The sequence below is a fragment of the Cetorhinus maximus genome, chromosome 2, assembly GCF_964194155.1.
Source record: "Cetorhinus maximus chromosome 2, sCetMax3.hap1.1, whole genome shotgun sequence".
In the NCBI taxonomy this organism is placed as follows: domain Eukaryota; kingdom Metazoa; phylum Chordata; class Chondrichthyes; order Lamniformes; family Cetorhinidae; genus Cetorhinus; species Cetorhinus maximus.
The window spans coordinates 178,146,593-178,168,441 of record NC_135880.1 but is presented as its reverse complement, the minus strand read 5'-3'; the positions used below and the strand labels follow the sequence as shown (position 1 = coordinate 178,168,441).

General features: G+C 44.3%; 1 protein-coding gene across 4 annotated transcripts in view; it reads right to left on the bottom strand.

The window, feature by feature from the left end:
• Positions 1–21,849, bottom strand: part of LOC144667940 (coronin-2A-like) — a 164,832-nt gene that overhangs the window by 15,130 nt on the left and 127,853 nt on the right. For all 4 annotated transcript variants that reach the window (XM_078529568.1, XM_078529587.1, XM_078529578.1 and 1 more), the window contains 4 exons: positions 17,242–17,358; positions 12,573–12,722; positions 11,169–11,348; positions 7,219–7,335 (listed from right to left, as the gene is read on the bottom strand). In XM_078529568.1, coding sequence (XP_078385694.1) covers positions 7,219–7,335; positions 11,169–11,348; positions 12,573–12,722; positions 17,242–17,358 — 564 coding nt within the window. The remainder of the gene's footprint in view (positions 1–7,218; positions 7,336–11,168; positions 11,349–12,572; positions 12,723–17,241; positions 17,359–21,849) is intronic.

Genomic DNA, 21,849 nt, shown 5'->3' with positions numbered 1-21,849 from the left:
TGCATTAATGGAGATGCCATCCTTCAGAGGAAATGTAAAATAAGGCTCTCTGTCCACTTAGTTGGATATTAAAGATACTTTCAAAGGATAATAACATCACTGAATCCTACCATCACGATCCTGGGGATTACCATTGACCAGGAATTTAACTGCATCAGCCACATAAGCGCTGCAGCTACAAGAGCAGGTCAAAGGCTGGGGATTCTGCAGTGAGTAACTCACCTTCTAAATCCGTCTCCAAAGCCTGTCCACCATCTACAAGGCACGAATTAGGAGTGTGATGCAATGCCCTCCACTTGCCTGGATGAATGCTACACCAGCAGCCCAGCACCACCTGAAACATTCACCACTGATGCACCATGGCAGCAGCGTGCACCAGCTACAAGATGCACTGCAGTAGTGCCCAAATTAATCGGGGCCAATGAGTACTGATTTTAAAAACTCACGCTTGACCAACCCTACAGAACTCAATGAAGCAGTACCCAAGAAGAAAATAATCTAGAAATGGCACTGTGTGTGAAATTTTTGAAAAGCACTGAATATGTTACCACATTTTACACCCAGGGCAATATTAAGAGGAACACACTGCCACAAAACACAATTTAAAAAACCCCACCAAATTGGATTGTTGCTAAAAACAGAGAGGAACCAGTGAAAATTGGCCAAGTTTATATTGGTGCTTGGTGAGCAGAAACCAAAGGATGTGGTTAAAAGGGAGTTTCTTGGATTGCAAGCATGGTAATTGATGTAACTCTCCATAAGGATGTTTATTTGTGACATTCCTATATTTCTGAATTCGAGGAACAACATCAATATTTGCAAAAGATGCCAAATGGAGGTTTGGTAGATTGACAGATACAAAGTATAGTGAAATATAATTGAAGAAGTTATGCTAAACGTGTATAGAAGTTTGGTTAGAACATAGTTGGAGTACTGTGCACAGTCCCAGTAAATGTTGGCCTTGCCAGCGATGCTCGCACGCTGAGAATGAAGAAGTAAATTCTTAAAAATCAGTGGGATTCACTTGAGCTGATAGATGGGATGAAGGGTCTTAGTTGTTATAGAGATTCCAGATGCCAAAACTACTTGCACTGGAACTGCAAAGATCAAGATCTGACCTGCTTTAATTTTCATTTGTTCATGGGGTGTGGATGTCGCTGGCTAGGCCAGCATTTATTGCCCATCCCTCGTTGCCCTTGAGAAGGTGATGGTGAGCTGCCTTCTTGAACCGCTGCAGTCCCTGTGGTGTGAGTACACCCACAGTACTGTTAGGAAGGGAGTTCCAGGATTTTGACCCAGCGGCAGTAAGGAACGGTGATATATTTCCAAGTCAGGATGGTGGATGGTTTGGAGGGGAACTTGCAGGTGGTGGTGCTCCCATGCATCTGCTGCCCTTGTCCATCTAGGTGGCAGAGGTCAGGGGTTTGGAGACTATGAAATCTTACAATAAGGTAAATGGAGCTGACTGTTTCTGTTGATCAATGAGAAGACATCAATTTAAGATAATCAAGAATTTTTTTTAAAGGGGGATTGGCAAAAATGGAACATGGAATTTTCTGCCAAAAACAGTTGGTTGAAAGAAGAGGTACTGAGCAGTTTCAGACTGCAGCCTGAGGTTTTTCTTTTGAAAGAACATACTTTATTCATTAAATATCTAAAAGAACATTACAAACATTTCGAAATGGTCATTGCAGAAATTGGAATGATATTCAAATTTTCTACTTAGATCATGTTGCAGTCGGAAAAAGGGAGCAGAGTTGCTCCACTGACTCCTGGGAGATGTTAGATCAATAAAACATATCTTTTAGAGGTCCTGACTAAATATAGAGAAACCTCCTGCCTACCATTTGCTCAAGTACAGGTAGAAAATCATTTATCAGAAAGTAAAATGTTGCAGATGCTGGAAACCCGAAATAAAAACAAAGAAACGAAAGATATGCCTAGGTCAAGTGTGTTGTTGACAGAGCAAAAATAAGATGAAAACCGAAACCAACTTTGTTTCTTTGTTTATTTTTCTTGCCCCATCACCATTCCCTTTGGCCCTGGAAGACTAACTCTTCTGGCTTTCAATCTCTCCTGTCTTCCACTCTATTACAGACCTTCCTTTTATCCTGCCCCCACCCAACCCTTGCACAAATCCTGTTGAATCCTGTTCACCACAGTTCTGATGAAAGTTCACAGACCTGAAACAGTAACTCTGTTTCTCTTTCCACAGGTACTGCCTTAACCTGAGTATTTCCAACATTCTCTGTTTATATTTTCGAAAATCATTTGCCTTCTTTCCTTTCAGGAATACATCATACCAAAGCCCTGTCAGCTTGACACCACACAGGCAATCACGTGGCACTTGCTTAGTAATAACCTGCTCACTGACGCTTAGTTTGGGTTCTGCCAGGGCCACTCAGCTCCTGACCTCATTACAGCCTTGGACCAAAGAGCTGAACTCCAGAGGTGAGGTGGGAGTGACTGCCCTTGACATCAAGGCAACATTTGACCAAGTGTGGCATCAAGGTGCCCTACCAAAACTGGACTCAATGGGAATCAGGGGGAAAACTCTCCGCTGGTTGGAGTCATACCTAGCACAAAGGAAGATGGTTGTGGTTGTTGGTCAGTCATCTCAGCTCCAGGACTTCACTGCAGGAGTTCCTCAGGGTAGTTTCCTGACCCAACCATCTTCAGCCGCATCATCAATGACCTCCCTTCCATCATAAGGTGAGAAGTTGGGATGTTCCTGATGATTGCACAATGTTCAGCACCATTCATGACTTCTCAGATACTGAAGCAGTCCATGTCCAAATGCAGCAAGACCTGGATAATGTCCAGGCTTGGGCTGACAATTGGCAAGTAACATTCACGCCACACAAGTGTCAGGCAATGGCCATCTCCAACAAGAGAGAATCTAACCATCGCCCTTGACATTCAATGGCATTACCATCGCTGAATTCCCACTGTCAACATTGTGGAGGTTACCATTGACTGGAAACTGAACTGGACTAGCCATATAAATACTGTGGCTACAAGAGCAGGTCAGAGGCTAGGAATCCTGCAGCGAGTAACTCACCTCCTGACTCCCCAAAGCCTGTCCACCATCTACAAGGCCCAAGTCAGGAGTGTGATGGAATATTGTCCAACTGCCTGGATGAGTACAGCTCCAACAACACTCAAGAAGCTCAACACCATCCACGACAAAGCTGCCTGCTTGATTGGCACCCCATCCACAAACATTCACTCCCTCCACCACCGACCACAGTAGCAGCAGTGTGTACCATCTACAAGATACACAGCAGGAATTCACCAAGGCTCCTTAGACAGCACCTTCCAAACTCACAACCACTACCATCTAGAAGGACAAGGGCAGCATACACACGGGAACACCACCACCTGGAAGTTCCCCTCCAAGCCACAAACCTCCCTGATGCTGTTCCTTCACTGTCCCTGGATCAAAATCCTGGAATTCCCTCCCTAACAGCACTGTGAGTGTACCTACACCACTTGGGCTGCAGCAGCTCAACAAAGCAGCTCACCGCCACCTTCTCAAGGGCAGTTAGGGATGGGCAATAAATGCTGGCCTAGCCAGCGAAGCCCACATCCCGTGAATGAATAGAAACAAACATATAGGGGAGAATTTTCTCCCTGTCAGGCGGGCTGGTCGGGAGCGGGCAGGGAGCAGATCGCCACCCGCGATTGGCTGCGCACCGCCATTTTACGTGGGCGGGCCAATTAAGGCCCACCCAGCATGGCGCGTACCTGGAAGCGTCGGGGTCTGTGCTCATTCACACATGTGCGCGAAAGAGTGCAGAAATCGCCCTGAGGCACAGAGTCGCCTCAGAGAGATTAGATTAGGTATCAAATATGGAAAAAATAAAAGAAAAATTATTCAGACATTTCCCCTCATGTGACAGTGTCACATGAGCTGAGACATGTTTATGAATTTTCATAAAAACCCATATTTAATTAATGAAACTTTCACGAAGCCTCATCCCGCCTGTGGATGAGATTTCATGAAACACGAAGGCCGCCTGGGCTCTTCGCCTGCCGCCGCCAACCTTAAGGTTGGACGTGTAGCTTTCTCAATAGGCTTAATTAGTTTTTAAATGGCCTTAACAGGCCACTGACAGATCGGTGGGTGCGCAGCCGACTCCGGTGCACGCCCGCCGAACGGAAGATCAGAACGACGGGCGGTGACATCGCGATGCGTGCCCAACGTCACCGCGCATCATTTTACTCCTCGGCATGTGGGGCCAGCCCCCGCTCGCCGAATAGGAGATTCTGCCCGTGGAACGTGAAATTTTCTGTCCGGAAATGTTAATTGAAAGAGGAGGATTCGAGCAGTTTCAGACTGCAGCCTAAAGGGGGCAGAGTCATTCCACTGATGTCTCTGACACTCAATCAGCAACACCGCGAGCATGTTTGATCCATAAAACATACGCTTTAGAGATCCTGACTAAATATGGAAATCCCTCCTCCTTACAATGTGCCTCTGTAATCTCTTAGACACAAGTAGAAAATCATTTGCTTTCTTTCCTTTTAGGAATATATTAAACTGATCTGCAGAAAGGAGGAAATCATTTTAAAAATTCCTCTCACTTAAGACCGGCAACTTTTCCACTGTTGGATGTTCAACCTTTGAGTCTAGGCGCAAGTTAACCTCAGACCAGACAGCCAGTTCAGGCATTTCAGATCCCAAGATAAAAGCAAAAAACTGCAGATGCTGGAAATCAAAAACAAAAACAAAAATACCTGGAAAAACTCAGCAGGTCTGGAAGCATCTGTGGAAGGGAGCACAGTTAACATTTTGAGTCATGCGGACTCGAAACGTTAACTGTGCTGCCTTCCACAGATGCTGCCAGACCTGCTGAGTTTTTCCAGGTATTTTTGTTTTTATATCAAGGCATTTTATACAAAGAAGAGCAAGAAGTCTGACAGCGCCAATATTCTCCCTCACACAAACGTTACCATAACTAGATTTACTGAAACTTGATAGATTCACTGTTTGTGGGTCTTGGCTGTGTAAAAAACTGGCTGCCTTGTTTGCCCACATAACTGTGATGACTCAGCAAAAGTAAACTTGGATGTGAAACGTGAACTGAAACTGTTAGGCAAGTCCAAAGTTAATTAATTAGCTGAGAATCAGGTGCTTTAAACATTTAATTAAGATAAAGCGAGAAATGGAGTTTAGGCCAAGACATAATTCGTCGAGTGGTCCTTTATCAGAATTTCCCAATTATGTTAATTGTTTGTTCAGATCAACCATCAATCCATGGGATTAGTTAGGAGCATTCCTGATGATTTGTGCGCATCTTGTTAATTGGGATTATTTACAATTCTGCATGGAGGGTATTCTATTGGAAAGCACTTACATTGACTGCCCATACTGATGGAGGTAGAGATTGTAAAGGCTGAAGCAATTGTCATGGATAACATACAAGGGCTCAAATAGAACATTTAGATGTCTGAATATGGACTTGTTTCAAATTTGTCTTTTATTCTCCATTTTGATATTTAATTTTCTGATATGTTAGTGACCTGGCTCCATACACATCGTCCTAACATATTTGTTTTTGATTCGTTTCCACCTATTTCAGTCTTGTTCCTAGCCTAGGGCAGGGAGAGCATGTGCACTCCGTCCAACACAAACACTGCCCCTGTATGAGGCGGGGTGGTGGTTTGGGTGAGGATTGCACGTCTAATTCAATTGCTCTTTCAAGGAGCTGCTGCAGACACAATGGGCTGAAGTGCTTCTTTCTGCATCACACGGCTCCATAGAGAACACGGAATGTACTGCCAGAAACTGTTTGATTGAAAGAAGAGGAATCGAGTGGTTTCAAACGGCAGCCTCAAGGGGGCAGGAGTTGCTCCACCGACTCTTCAGTCAGCAGCACCATGAGAGATTGGAGAGCATGTTAGATCAATAAAACATATACTTTAGAGATCCTGGCTAAATATGGAAAAGCCTGCTATCTACAATTTGCTTCTTTAATCTCTTTAGGCACAAATAGAAAATCACTTGCCCTCCTTTTTAGAAATACATTAAACTAGGTTTGCCCTCATGAGTGGAAGGATCAAAAGCCAGAGGGTACCGAGTTACGGGGAGAAGGCGGGAGAATGGGGTTGAGAAACTTATCAGCCATGATTGAATGGCAGAGCAGACTCGATGGGCCGAATGGCCTAATTTCTGCTCCTACGTCTTATGGTTAAGGTGATTGGCAAAAAGAACCAACAATGACAAGGAAAACATGTTTTTTTTTGAGCAGCGTGTGGTTAGGATGTGGAATGCACTGCCTGAGGCTGTGGCAGAGGCAGGTTCAATGGTGTCAGAAGGGAAAAAACAGTTTGGACCAGTATTCTTATTTCCCAGTTTTACTGGTGTTCCATTTTAAGGTATACAAGACCAGTTTGGACCAGTATTCTTATTTCCCAGTTTTACTGGTGTTCCATTTTAAGGTATACAAGACCAGTTTGGACCAGTATTCTTATTTCCCAGTTTTACTGGTGTTCCATTTTAAGGTATACAAGACCAGTTTGGACCAGTATTCTTATTTCCCAGTTTTTACTGCTTTTTCCTTCTGGGTGGCTTCGAAGAGGGATGTGGACAAACCACCTGAGAAGAAAAGAATTTTCAGGGCTACGGGGAAAGGACAGGGCCTGGGGTGATGGTGAGGGTGGTGGAAACGAGCCGAGTTGATCTTTCAGAGAGCCGGCACAGACATGATGGGCTGAATGGCCTCCTTTGTGCTGTAACCATTCTATGATTCTACAAGACTCCACCATAAGGCTCCTAACGGGAGAGGAGATGATGGTGCAGTGGTAATGTCACAGGCCTAGTAATCCAGAAGCTCATGGTGATGCTCTGGTGACACAGGATCAAATCCCACCATGGCAGCTGGTGGAATTTAAATTCAATTAATTAATAAGTTCAATTAATTAATAAAAGTCTGGATTTGTAAGCTAGACCATGAAACGATCGTTGATTGTCATAAAAACCCATTTGATTCACTTTAAGTAAATCTGCCATCCTTACCCACTCTGGCCTACATGTGACTCCAGACCCACAGCAATGTGGTTGACTCTTAACTGCCCCCTGAAATGGCCCAGCATGCCACATGGGCAATTCGGAGCAAGCAGCAAATGTTGGCCTCGCCAGTGATGCCCACGTCCCAAGAAGGAATAAAAATAACGTGTTTTGGTGCCTCCATAAAAACATCCACCTTCATTTACCTGGTCCCAGAGGGTAATTTGTCGATTGTTCCACTTGGAGAAGCCAGTGGACATTACCATTTTCAAATTGCCGAGGTACAGAACTTTATTGGTCCTGTGGGATTTGGAGTTGGATTCCTGCAAATCATAAGTGCACACTTAGTGAAGGGAGCCACAGCCAGGCAGGAGCTCAAACCGATGAAAAGGTACAGTGACACAGCAATAAACCGTCGGCACATTATATAACATTGGGCTGGGTCTTTCACTTTGCCTTTAAATGACTGGATAAAATATCTACAATAAAACAAGCACACAGATGTAACGCTTTTTAAGCAACAAATGAGGGACCTGCAGAAAGAATTGCTATTCCCTAATGGTTGTGAACCTTTGGGATGCTCTACCCCAGAGGGTTGCAGACGCTCCATTCAAGACCGAGATCGATGGGCTTGGACCTTCCAGGGAATCGAGGGATATGGGGAGCAGGCGGAAAAGTAGAGTTGAGGCAGAAAATCAGCCAAGATTGTATTGGACAGCAGATCAAGATTGAGGGGCCAAATGGTCTACTCCTGCTCCTGTTTCATAAGATCTTATGTTCTTAATATATGTACAGTTCGATTTTAAAATTCTAATTCTTGTTTTCAAATCCCTCCATTACCTTGCCTGTCCATATCGTTAATCTCCTCCTGTCCTAATAAATATCTGTATTTCTCCAATTTTGGCCTCTTTAACATAGCAAAACGCCCCAAGGCATTTCACAGGAGCAATTATCAAACAGAATCCTGTTGCCAAGTCACCATAAAGAGATGTTAGGGACAGGTGACCGAGAGCATGGTCAAAGAAGTGGGTTTTAAGGAGTGTCTTAAAGGAAGAGTGAGGTAGAGAGGTTTAGAGAGGAAATTCCCCAGAGCTTAGGATTTAGACAACTGAAGACATGGCAGCCAATGGTATATTACTGGGGTGGTGAAAAAGCCATATGGGACACTTGCCTTTATCAATCGAGGCATAGATTACAAAAGTAGGGAGGTCATGTTGGAGTTGTATAGAACCTTGGTGAGGCCACAGCTGGAGTACTGTGTGCAGTTTCGGTCGCCACATTATAGGAAGGATGTGATTGCACTGGAGGAGATTCACCAGGATGTTGCCTGAGATGAAACACTTAAGTTATGAAGAGAGGTTGGATAGACTTGGGTTGTTTTCGTTGGAGCAGAGAAGACTGAGGGGCGACCTGATCGAGGTGTACAAGATTATGGGGGGCATGGACAGGGTGGATAGCTATTCCCCTTAGTTGAAGGCTCAGTCACGAGGGGCCACAAGTTCAAGGTGAGGGGCAGGAGGTTTAGGGGGGATGTGAGGAAAAACCTTTTTATCCAGAGGATGGTGACGGTCTGGAATGCACTGCCTGGGAGGGTGGTGGAGGCGGGTTGCCTCACATTCTTTAAAAAGTACCTGGATGAGCACTTGACACGTCATAACATTCAAGGCTGTGGGCCAAGTGCTGGCAAATGGGATTAGGTAGGTAGGTCAGGTATTTCTCATGTGTCGGTGCAGACTCGATGGGCCGAAGAGCCTCTTCTGCACTGTGTGATTCTGTGATTCTGTAATGGTGGAGTGATGAAGACTGGGGATAGGCAAGAGGCCAGAATATAGGCAATCTCCTGCTGCAAACAGGATATAAATCTGAAGGGTATTTAAAAAAGTGTTTTTTTCTCTCTTTTTGTTTGAATACTTTTGTGTATTGATTATGAAAATATTGGAGGTGATAGGCTGTTTAATCAGGGGAGGAGGGAAGCCATGTGATGAAATCTCTAGGGACACCTTCAAGCAGAGTTAGTAACCACCCCCAATCATTATCACAAATTCACATTTGTAGCAACACATTGACATGACTAACAAGATGTAGGTAATCTCAGGAGTTGCATACTGACATTTTGTAAATATATTAGTTCATAGGATGTGGGCGTCGCTGGCTAGGCCAGCATTTATTGCCCATCCCTAATTTCTCTTGAGAAGGTGGGGGTGAGCTGCCTTCTTGAACCGCTGCAGTCCATGTGGTGTAGGTACACTCACAGTGCTGTTAGGGAGGGAGTTCCAGGGTTTTGACCCAGCGACAGTAAAGGAACGGCAATATATTTCCAAGTCAGGATGGTGGGTGGCTTGAAAGGGGACTTCCAGGTGGTGGTGTTCCCATCTATCTGCTGTCCTTGTCCTTCTAGGTGGTAGAATCACGGGTTTGGAAGGTGCTGTCTAAGGAGCCTTGGTGAGTTCCTGCATTGCATCTTGTAGATGGTACACACTGCTGCTACTGTGCATCAGTGGTGGAGGGAGTGAATGTTTGTGGAAGGTGTACCAATCAAGCGGGCTTTGTCCTGGATGGTGTGGAGCTTCTTGAGTGTTGTTAGAGCTGACATATTCGAGGGACACATTAGTGATCTCGGGAGATTGATGATTATATACATGAGATGGTCACAGAGTGCCACTCTCCAGAAAATCTGGCCTCTTGCCTGCATTCCTGATATTGGGCTTTCTTACAGGTTTTGAAAAATCCTAACATAGGACTTCGGTGCAGGAGTAGGCCATTCGGCCCTTCGAGCCTGCTCCGCCATACAATAAGATCATGGCTGACCTGGTTGTTGTCTTTCCCCCATTACTCTTGACTCCCTTCTCTGTCAAAAATCTGTCAAACTCTGCCTTGGAAAAATTCAATGACCCAGCCTCCACAGCTTTCTGGGGAACAGAATGCTTCAGACTAACGACCCTGCGAGGGAAAAACTTTCTCCTCATCGCCATCTTAAACAGCAGACTTCATATTCTTAAACCGTGTCCCCTATTTCGAGTTCTCCCGGCATCTAACCGATCAAATCCCCTCAGGATCTTATATGTTTCAATACGTTCTTCTGTGTAATAAAAAAAAATGCTATCACTGCCATATGGAAAGAAGTTGCCTGTCGCTCCACTTCGCCCGTCTAGACCCCAAACAGTAGATCAACATCAGGAGTAACAAAGATAGCCATTTAACATCATTCGCAACAAGCCTCATTCACCCAAATCAGGTTTTGCTGCCTCCTAATGTGACCTTATTTTTTTTTATATAGCAAAGGAAGCTGAATGAATGTTTTAATAAAGGAACGTCTTTGACAGGCTGATCCACTGAGCAGCTTTTGCTATTAATAATTCCATAAACAGCATAATTGGAAGGATCAAATCTTTGAACTCATCACTAGAGAACAAATTGAAAAAGCAGCAAAACGTTCTTGATCTCATGTTCTCTTTTCCAGTCATTTTGTAACTTCCTTTCATCCCAGCCTCCAGTACACTGACTTCAGCTGGTGGCCAAAATCAAGAAAGCAACCGTCAGAACCAAGACGTCATTTGCAAAGTACTTTGCTCCTGACTTAAGTTTTGTTTTTATATAAATGAGGAAACCGTAAGTGGATTGTTAGCACATCTATCCGTCCATTTAGGTACTTACGGAGTAGAACTTGATACATTGCACCAGTTCCTCCACAGAGATTCAAACAGAAAGTCTAGATTGACACTCCCAGTGGAGTACTGAGGGAGTGCTGCACTGTTGGAGGTGCTGACTTTCAGGTGAGATGTTAAACCAAGACCCTGCCTGCTCTCTCAGGTGGATGGAAAAGATCCCACGGCCGCTATTTGAAGGTGACCATAGGAGATCTCCCCGGTGTCCTGGCCAATACTTAACCCTGAAGCAAAATCTCTAATAACAGCTCAGCTGATGATTATCAGGTTGCTGTTTGTGGGAGCTTGCTGTGCACAAATTGATTGCTGCATTTCCTGCTTTACAACAGTGACTACACCTCAAAAAGTATTTGATTGGCTGTGGAGCTCTTTGTGACATCCTAGAGCTTGTGGAAGGTGCTATATAAATGCACCTGCTTTCTGTATTTCAAATCAGCATGCTAGCTAGAAGAGTTCTTCCTCACAAGAGCAATCCTGTTCTCTGTACTTACCTGCAAAACCTTTCCTGTGTGACTGTCAATGATTCGCATCTTCTTATCTTTGCAGGAAGTCACTAAGCGGCTGCCGTCTGTGTTGAAAGACATGGAGAGAATGACATCTTTGTGACAGTCCAAGATTTTCACTGGGTTCTGAATCAATCGCTCTCCGGAATTCAGGTTCCAGATCATAACCTGTAACAGAGGAGAAAAAGAAAATGTGATGAGCTTGTATATTTAACAGGCCGTTGTCAACCTATGAGAGTTTATAGGGAAGTTCAATTAGATTCAGAGAATGGTGCGAGCACAGAAAAAAGGCCATTCAGCCCATCCAGCCTATGCCAGCTCCTGAGAATGCCCTGGAACAGTCAGCCCAGGGAACTCTGCAATCACTTCTCCCATTATACAAATGCTCCCTCTACTGTCCAATCCAGAAAACACATTAAGCATTTCCAGGAACACATAAAACATTAAATTAACAAAAAGTAGATTGAGCGAACGAGCAAGCGAGACGGGTGGGAGGTGGGAGGGAGCGAGAGAGAGAGAGCGAAAGGCAGGAGAGAGAGTGAGAGAGACGGACGGGAGAAGCAAGAGAGAGAGAGAGAAAGACCAAGGGAGGGGGAGAGGGAGGTTTTGATAAATGTAAGGATTGACCAATCTGAACTTGAAAAGTGCAAATAATTCACTGCACCCCATTCCCCAGACCAAAAAATATATAAAATATAAACCGGGCCTAATACAGTTTTGTAAATCAATGCAACTTCAATCCGGCCTGCATTTCTGTCTAATGGAGACTGGTAACTGGTAGAATGTTTCCCTTTAAGGAGGAGATCTCATCATCTGTAAATGGTGGACAGTAAAGGCCCACAGGTCCATATAGCCTGTCCCATTTAGTCACGTTGTAACTAAATCCAATGACCCTCAATGCTTCCCATTCATCAGCAGTCATGCTTTAGACCTTCCACTAAACAGAAAGAGGCCATTTGGCCCATCTTGCCTGTGCTAGCCCTGGATGAGAGGCACCGGGAACAAGAAATGTTTACGAAAGCGATATCAATGGATTATAACAATCGATTTCCCGGTCAAGAGTGCTAATTTAGAGGCTATCGGTCAAAAAGCAGAGCTCCCAGTGGTAAAGCAGATGTGAAGGGCTGTGGCCTTCAGGATACCTGAGGAGATCAGACCTGGTCCAACACTCAAAATTACCTCAGAGAAACATAGATATAGAATAATCATCATCTCTCTGTGTGCTGATGGAGCATTACCGCTGTGCAATCGTTAGATAAATATCATAGATAAAAACCCCATTTATAATTCTTAAAGAGGTTAGTTCTACATTTCCAGTTTGCGAATTACAGCCTAGATTAGATAATTGGAAATGGCTTCCTGATGAATGTCTTAGAGAAACGGTTTCCTTACCCTGTAATCATATCCAGCGCTGAATAAAATATCATTGGCTGTCGGATGCCATTCTATCAGTCCCACCCGTCTCGAGTGAGCTTGAAGGTCAAACTTTGAATTCGTTATGCTTTTTAAAACTCCATATTTAGGAATTTCCCATATTTTAACCTGTCCAAAACAAAAAAAGGTTTGAAAGAATTCCATTAAAATTAAAAATGATACAACAGCAGGCGCTCATGAGTTTCTCCCCGGTTTTATGCAGAGACGTTTCAAGAATTCTCCTGGTCATCTAGTTTCTGACCCAGATATTTTATTTAATTCGTCCTTTGGATGTGGGCATCACTGACAAGGCCAGCATTTGTTGTCCATCCCTAATTGCCCTTGAACTGAGTGGCTTGCTGGGCCATTTTCAGAGGGCAGTTAAAAGTCGACCACATCGCTGTGGGCCTGGAGTCACATGTAGGCCAGGCCGTGTAAGGACGGCAGATTTCCTTCCCTAAAGGGCGTTGGTGAGCCAGATGGGGTTTTAAGCAACAAAAGGTAGTTCCACGGTCACCATTACTAAAACTTTAATCCAGATTTATTTATTAATTGAATTTAACCCCTCCCCACCCACAAGCTGCCACGGTGGGATTTGTACTCATGTTCCGAGAGCGTTAATGCGCACCCTCTGGATTACTAATTGAGTAATATTACCACTCCTCTACTGTCCCCCTAATATAGTCACAGCAACAGAGAGGCTACTGGTGCTCACCATCATTTATGCACAAACGGTAAGGCAACTTTCGGTGACCGGCTGACGAAGAATGGATTAATAAGGGTCGGACACTGAAGACCAGTTAAGGGCAAATGGTGTCTAACTGAGCAGAGTTCTTTGATGAAGTAACAGTGAGGATTGATGGTGGTAGTGCAGAAGATGTTGTACATCAAAAGGCATTTTATAAAGGTTCACATAACTGACTTACCCGGAAAAAAGGAGCACCTGGTATTAAAAGGAGGGTGGTATTATTTTTTTCATTCATGAGATGTGGGCATTGCTGGCATGGCCAGCATTTGTTGCCCATCCCTAATTACCCTCGAGAACAGTTTCGAGTCTATCGCATTGCTATGGGCCTGGGATCACATGTAGGCCAGACCGGATTAGGATGGCAGATTCCTTCCCTAAAGGGCATAAATGAAGCAGATAGGTTTTTACAAATGGTCACCATCACTGCGACTAGTTTTCCCCTGGAGTGGACATTAGACCATTGCTTTCCTTGTGACCTATAAGTGACCTGGACTTTGGTAAGGCTGCGGATATGGAGGACTAGAATTTCAAAGTTTGCGGATGATACAAAACGCGACAACTTATTAAATGGTGAATAGGTTAGTAGCTGACTTCAGGGGGTCATCAACAGGTCAGTGGAGATGGCAGACACACATGAACAGGGTTTTCAGGTCCAGCTGGGCCCAGGGTCTGTGGGAAGCGGGAGCTAAAAATAGCCATGTCAGCCAGCCTGCCGGTTTCCCGACTCCATCCCACCTGCAGGTTATTTTTGTGGAGGTAGGATAGGAGGGCTTACTGTTTACACACAGTGGAGGGCCCACACAGCTCAGCTAGTGGCTTAATTAAGGCCAATTCAAGGAGGCCAACTGGGGTTTTGCCAAATAGTTGATGATGGAGAAATGAAAATTGAAGATGCGCAAGAGGCCAAAATTGGAGGAACACAGATCTCAAGGTTACAACATAAGAATGTAAGATGTAGGAGCAGGAGGAGGCCATTCGGCCATTTGAACCTGTTCTGCTATTCAATAAAATGGCTGATCTTCCACCTCAATCTCACTTGTCCACCCAATTCCCATATCTCTTAATCCCCTTACTGTCCAATAGCCTATTAATCTCTGGTTTGAGCATCTTGAACAACTGAGCGCCCACAGCTCTTTGGGGTGGAGAACTTCAAAGATTCGCAACATGACAAATGAAAAGATATCTCCTCATCTCAGTCGGAAATGGCTGACTGCTTACTCAGACTACAGGGGAGGTGGTGGCATTGTCACTGGACTAGTATTCCAGAGACCCAGGGGAATGCTCTGGGGACCCGGGTTTGATTCCCACCAGGGCAGACGGTGAAAATTGAATTCAATAAAAAGCCTGGAACTAAAAGTCTGATGATGACCACGAAACCATTGCTGACTTTTGTAAAAACCCATCTGGTTCACTAATGTTCTTCAGGGAAGGAAATCTGCCATCCTTACCTGGTCTGGCCTACATGTGACTCCAGATCCACAGCGATGTGGTTGACTCTCAAATGCCCTCTGAACAAGGGCAATCAGGGATGGGCAATAAATGCTGGCCTAGCCAGCGACGCCTGCATCCCATGAACGAATTAAAAAAACCCTAGTTCCACACTCCCCAGAAGAAACATCCTCCCAGATCTACCCTGTCAAACCTTTTGAGAAGTTTATATTTCAATTAGATTATCTCTCATTCTTCTAAACTCCAGGGAACCTTTGTCTCCAGAGAATGTAGGCTCAGTCTACTCGATCTCTCCTCAAAGGACAATCCCCTCATCCCAGAAACCAGTCGAGTGAACCTTCATTGCACTCCTATAGGGCAGGGATGGGGAACCTACAGTCAGTGGGCTGGATCCGATCCATTGCTCAATTTTACCCAGCCCGCAGCTAAATTTCTAAAAAATATCGACCTATGACAATAGCTCCTTCAAAATATCATTTATCATCATCGTTACAAGTTTGCTTTGGATAAAAGCATCAGCTAAATTACTATAATAATATTTAACAATATAATATTCAAATTCAGCCATCGCATTAAGACAGCGGGTGAGTTGAACATTTCTGTGTTCACTAACTTAGGTTGATTTTTATGCGTGTGTGGCCTGTGATTGATTTTGTCTATGTGTGAATGGCCCGATAAGAGAAAGGCTACCCACCCCTGTTCTAGAGCAAGTATGTCCTTCCTTAGGTAAGGAGACCAAACTGTACACGGTACTCCAGGTGTGGTCTCATCAAGGTCCATTGTAGTTGTAGTAAGACTTCTTTACTCATACACTTCAATTCCATGTGTAATAAAGGCTAACATATAATTTGCTTTCCTAATCGGTTGCTGTGCCTGCATGTTAATTTTGTGATTCATGCACAAGGACACCCAACTCCCTCTGAACGCCAACATCCCTCTTTCCATTACCTTTTAAAATATATTGTGCTTTTCCATTTTTCCTACCGAAGTGGATAACTTCATATTACTGCCACATTCTTACTTACTCACTTACCTGTCTATTTCCCTTCACAGCCTCTTTGTGTCCTCCTCACAGCTTACTTTCCCATTTAGCTTTGTTCTGTCAGCAAAGTTCAATATTGTACATTGGACTCCTCAGTTAAGTCATCAAGTATAAATAGCTGAGGCTCAAGCACTGATCCTTGTGGTGCCCTACTAATTACAGGCTACCACTAAAACAGAGATCAAGGGTAATGCTCTGGGGACCCGGGTTTGAATCCCACCACAGCATATGGTGAAATTTGAATTCAATTTAAAAAAATTTGGACTTAAAAGTCTGAAGGTGGCCACAAAACCATTGCTGATTGTTGTAAAGACCCATCTGGTTCACCAATGTCCTTTAAGGAAGGAAAGCTGCCATCCTTACCTGGTCTCCATGTGACTCCAGGCCCACAGGCATGTGGTTGACTCTTAAAAATGCCCTTTGGGGCAACTAGGGATGGGCGATAAATCCTGGCATAGCCAGCAATGCCCACATCCCATGAATAAATAAAAAAAATTAATTGTCCCTTAAGGGTCTCAATTGGCATTGGGGTGGGAGGCCGTCCTCTGGCCTTCCCTCCATGAACTTAATCAAGGTGGAGGTGAGAAGGTGGCCATCACCCTCCTGCTCAATTAAATGTCACCAAACTCACTGCGGGGGAGGGGAAAGCATAAGATACTGCCCGAGATCTCCAATTTCATGAAAAAGCCTCTTATGTCGCACCTTATCAAATGCTTTTTAGAAACACAAATACACTAGATCCACTACTTCCCCTGTATCTACCCTGCTACTTAAACTTCAAAGAAACTTCATCCGATTCGTCAAACATGATTTCCCCAAGGCTGTAAGGCTGGTTCAGGTTATAGAGACAGAGAAGGGCGAGGCCATAAAGGGGTTTAAAAACAAGGTTGAGAATTTTAAAATCGAGGAATTGCCAGAACAAGAGCCAATATAGATCCATGTGCACTGGGGTGATGGACTTGATGCCTAGATGGATTCAGGCAGCAGAATTTTAGATAAGTTGAAGTAGGCTGGGGAGCATTGGAATAGTCAAGTCTAGAGATAACTAAAGCGTGGACGAGGGGTTTAGTAGCAGATGAGCTGGGCTGGTGTAGAGACAGATGACGTTATCTCAATAACATTGCCCCTTAACATCTCCTTTATAGTCTGTAAGGTTTATGCTGTTCCAATCTTTCCTCAATCCTCTTCATACTTCTTGCTTCTTTTCTCCACACTCCTGTCAATGCATGTAACATCTCACATTCTAAATGTGGGTTTCGCTTTAGTAAGACTTTTATGTGGAACCTTGTTAAAGAGCCTTCTGGAAGTCCAAGTAAAACAAAATCAAGAATGGCCCCACTGTCAATTGTATTGGTTACCTTTCCCTGGCAGGCAGAAATAGATGGAAATTTGAGAAAATGGTGGCTTACTGTGCTATCTTCAGAGCTAGAAGCAATGATGTAGTCGTCAAATGGACTCCATTTGATGTCCAGCACATTTCCTCTGTGACCACAGACTTTTGGCTGAAGCGGATCTATTTTTCCTGTCTATTAACAGAATATCTAGGTTAAAATATTTGCCATTCAAAACCCTGCAAAGTAGAGGGGGACAATAAATGGTCAAGTCAAACCACCCCAACAAGGTTACCATGTGTCATTACCTGGAAAGATAGATAAAAAGGCAGAAATAAATTGGTTATGAAACATTAAGGGAAGCTTCAGGGCATTCAGCAGTAGGATTTCATGTAGTGACTTGCCCACAACCTCCAATAATGACAGGCTAAAATGCTTTTATTAAAACAAACAATTTAATATAGGGCCAATGGAAGGTTCTCTCTAATCCAGATTATAAAGTTCTCTTCCCATTGATGCCAAAAAAATTACACAGTAATTAGGCAATTTGCTTCTATTTCTGATGTTTACATCAGGCTCATGAGCTGCACTGGGGCATTAACAAAGGAAACGAGTTTCTAAAGTATAAACATAACACCAGACTAAGGTAGAACAAAAGACTTGCATTTGCAAAGTGTCTTTCACAACCTCAGGACATCCCAAAGTGCTTTACAGACAATGCATTACTGAAGTGTGGTCACTGTTGTCACAGAGCAGCCAATTTGTGTACCGCAAGGTAATGATCAGACCATTTTTTGGAGGTATTGTTTGAGGGATAAGTATTGTTCAGGGCACCCGGGAGAACTCCCCTGCTCCACTTTGAAATAATGCTGCCTCTCATGTCCACCTAAGTTGGGGGTGGGTGGGGGGGGAGACGCGGCCTTAGTTTTGTGTCTCATCCAAAGGACGGCACTGCCGGCAGTGTGACATTCCCTCAGTAATGCACAGGGACTGTCAGCTAAAACGTAGTGCTAATGTTACTGCAGTGACACTTGAACACATGACTTTGTGACTCAGAAACAGGAATGTTACCACTAAAAGCCACTGGAAGTTATTGCCTTTGACCCACGGACTCGGGCTTTACTCAGGCTCCATCACGTCATACTCAGTCGAGCGCTGCCTCGATATTGAGGGAAGCTCCTCTTACCCCTTCCTTTGCTGATTGTACTAGAATTCCCCCATCGGCGACTCTAACCTGCAGAGGCAGAGTTTCCACTCAAGAGGCTGAGCAGATCTTTGTGCGCTGAAGAGCGTGTCAGAATTTAAGAATTAGAAACAAAGTGCTGGAAATACTCAGCAGGTCAGGCAGCACCTGTGGAGAGAGGAACAAGGTTAATCAGCTGGATTTTATCTCCCCTGCCAGCAGGTTTGAAGGTCGGGGTTGGTGGGAGGGGTGAGCACATAAAATTCAATAGGTGGCCTTCCCGCTGCCTACCTGCCTCACCCCTGACCTTTTATGGTTGGGGGGGGAGGGGCAAGGGTGGTGGGTAGGGGGGGATGTTGGACAGCCTGCCTGCCCTTGGGCCTATTGAGGCCCTTAAGTGCCAATTCATGGACACTTAAGGGCTTCATCCTGCTACCAATGGAATTTTACCTGTAGCAGGGGGGAGACCCACGCCATGCACGACAGTTTAATTAATTATTTCACAGGACGTGGATGTTGCTGGCTAGGCCAGCATTTTTTATTGCCTAATTGCCCTCGAGAAGGTTGGCTGGTGAGCTATGTGATTTAGCGACGTGGGTTGTTGCTGGGCATGGTGGGGGGGAGCGGAGGGAGGGAAGAGACTCTGGGGAGACTCCTCCAAAATGTTCACCCCTTCCCCCTCTCATCTCTCCACACAGATGCTGCCTGACCCTCTGAGTTTTTCCGCATTTTCTGTTTTTATTTCAGATTTCCAGCATCCGCAGTATTTTGCTTTTCCGTCAGAACTTCATGAGTTGTTAAGATCCATTCCCCAACTCACTCCATCCTGTGGGCGCCCAGTGTCTATCTCTATATCTGCGGAAATACCATCAGGACCAATTTCATGTGAGCAACCAGAAGGTTGCAATTAATTGTCTGCAGAAAATCTAGAGATTCAACCCTCAGTTAAGACTCGGATGTCCAGCCATTAAAATAAAAGCACAATATGAAACAGAACGTGGAATGAAAACAAAGGTTTCAATTCAAATCAATCATCTCCTAATGAATGATTTCCATTTCCTCAATGCTACTTGCAGTGTGTTGGTTACAGCATTTGCACATTTCCCCATTAACTCTTATTTTAAACATAGACATTGAGCCCTTTATTTTAAACCTAACAATGTAATTTTTTTTAAACTAAGTAAATCATGAAAAGAATGCTTTGATATTTTTGTACTGGAATACAAAATAAGAAGAGTCTCCTTATTACTATAAGGGAAAGAGAAAAAAATCATTAAGACTTCTAAGACACCCCAACATAATACAGAATTATAGAAATATTGAATGGTTACAGAACAGAAGGAGGTCATTCAGCCCATCATGTCATGCAAAAGCAACTCTCCCACTTTTTCCCCATCGCCCAACAATTTTTTGCTCTTTAGATAACTATTCAATTCTTTTTTGGGAGCCACGCTGGAAATCTGCCTCTAACACACTCTCAGGCCCTGCTCATTATTTCCCCAGCCCCCGGTGTTTATAATCCCATTGCAAATTTAACCTGCAAGAGGTTTCTCTATCGCAGTCAGGTGTGTGTGTTACATAGAAGTTACAGCATAGAAAGGGGCCATTTGATCCAACTGGGCTCAACTAGCTTCCCTTAAAGGTATCTATGCTGTTTTTCTCACCTCACCTACTCCTGTGTTGTTTCAGTATTGCCACTTGGACATCAGTGAGGTGATTGTCAAAATTTTGATGCAGAAAGAAAATCTTCAATCCTTTGTGGACAAATTGCACGTCCAATTTATTTTTCTGCTACAATTCGGAGTATGCGGAAATCCGGCTTTGAGTCCATTCACACTACTTTCAAAGACCTATTTCACTCCCTCATCTCCTCCACTTACGACACAAGACGTATGGCTGCCCATCAAAGTTTCAGCTGATACCTTTAGCTCGAGGCTGTGGAAGACACATCCAGATTGATGTGCATCAGCAGTAGTTGCAGTCATGCTGATTATTAATTTCACTAAAGCCGCAACTCGAAAGGATTAGAGACAAGGAAAAAGAAAGTGAAGGGCTGACCTGTTACACACCTTTAAAATAATGAGAAGGCTTTATAGGGTAGACGTGGAGAAGATGTATGAGGAGACCAAAACTAAAGTCCGTAAATAGAAGATGGCGATGGTGTGTTACAGTTCATCAGGGATTCCAAGCTGTTGTGGCAACATATACTTTTCCACGCATGATGCAGTCTGGAGCTATGGATAGTGATGATAGAGGCTCCAAACTTCCTTTCCATTACATGGCTACTAGGAATCTTTCCCACTCTTACCGCCTGCCATTGGTGTGTGTTGGAAGAACTTGCAGGATATCAATTTGGCCTGTTTGGCCAAATTATGAATACACCTTCCTCAGCCATCAAGTCCTGAGGTGGGACTTGAACCCGGAGTTTCTGGCTCAGAGGCAGGGACGCCACCCATTGCGCTACAAGACCTCCTAAATACAAAGATAGCCACTAATAAATCTTTCAAGGCCGCAGGAAGATTCATATGGACTCGAAACGTTAACTCTGTTTCTCTCTCCACAGATGCTGCCAGACCTGCGGAGTTTTTCCAGCATTTTCTGTTTTTATTTCAGATTTCCAGTACCTGCAATATTTTGCTTTTATCACAAAAATAAATCTTATTGAGACCAACACAGCTTAAGTGGCACAGGAAGCACATATTGACGTCCGCAAGGAAAATCTCCTCCTCAAAGGACACCACCAACTGACAGCTAATGAAGCACTCCCACTGACACTGGACCTCAATAAAAACCCCCACAGACTTGTCTGATATCCTGGAGTCCCTACTGGTAGACACTCCACACCCGTACAAACTGCTAACAGCCTCACCTCTCGATGGCTCAACTCCCGGTTGACTGCAAACATCACCAACCGCAACCTGGTAGATGATCCGATTGAAGTCCCAGGTTTCAAACTTCTATGGAAAACCTGGAAAACTCTCAGCCCTTGAGGGTGGGTCAGGGCAGATGTGGCTGCTTTCTCCACAAGTGGAACTTGGAGCTTGGTACATGAGGAACATCTCAAATTGTGACTGCGGCCATCCAAGTCAGACCATTGGCCACTTACTGAACTCCTGCCCCGAGAGATCCATTCCTGGTGGCATCACAACCAATCACACTGCATCAGCTGAAGCCATTGAATGGATTGTTAACCTCGAGGTGGAACTATAACTGCTTTGCCAGCCATGTGAATAAAAAAACCTAATAAATCCAATAGGAAATTCAGAAAATACTTGTTTACCCAGAGCGCTGATGATGTGGAACTTGCTACCACAGGGAGTAATTGAGGCAAACAGTACAGATTCATTTAAGGGGAAGCTGGATAAATATATGAGGGAGAAAGGAATAGATGGATAGAAGGATAGGTTGATGAGGTGAGAGAGGTGGAGTGGGAGGGAGCTTGTGTGGACACTGGCATGGACCAGTTGGGCTGAATGACCTGTTTCTCTGCCCTAGATTCAACG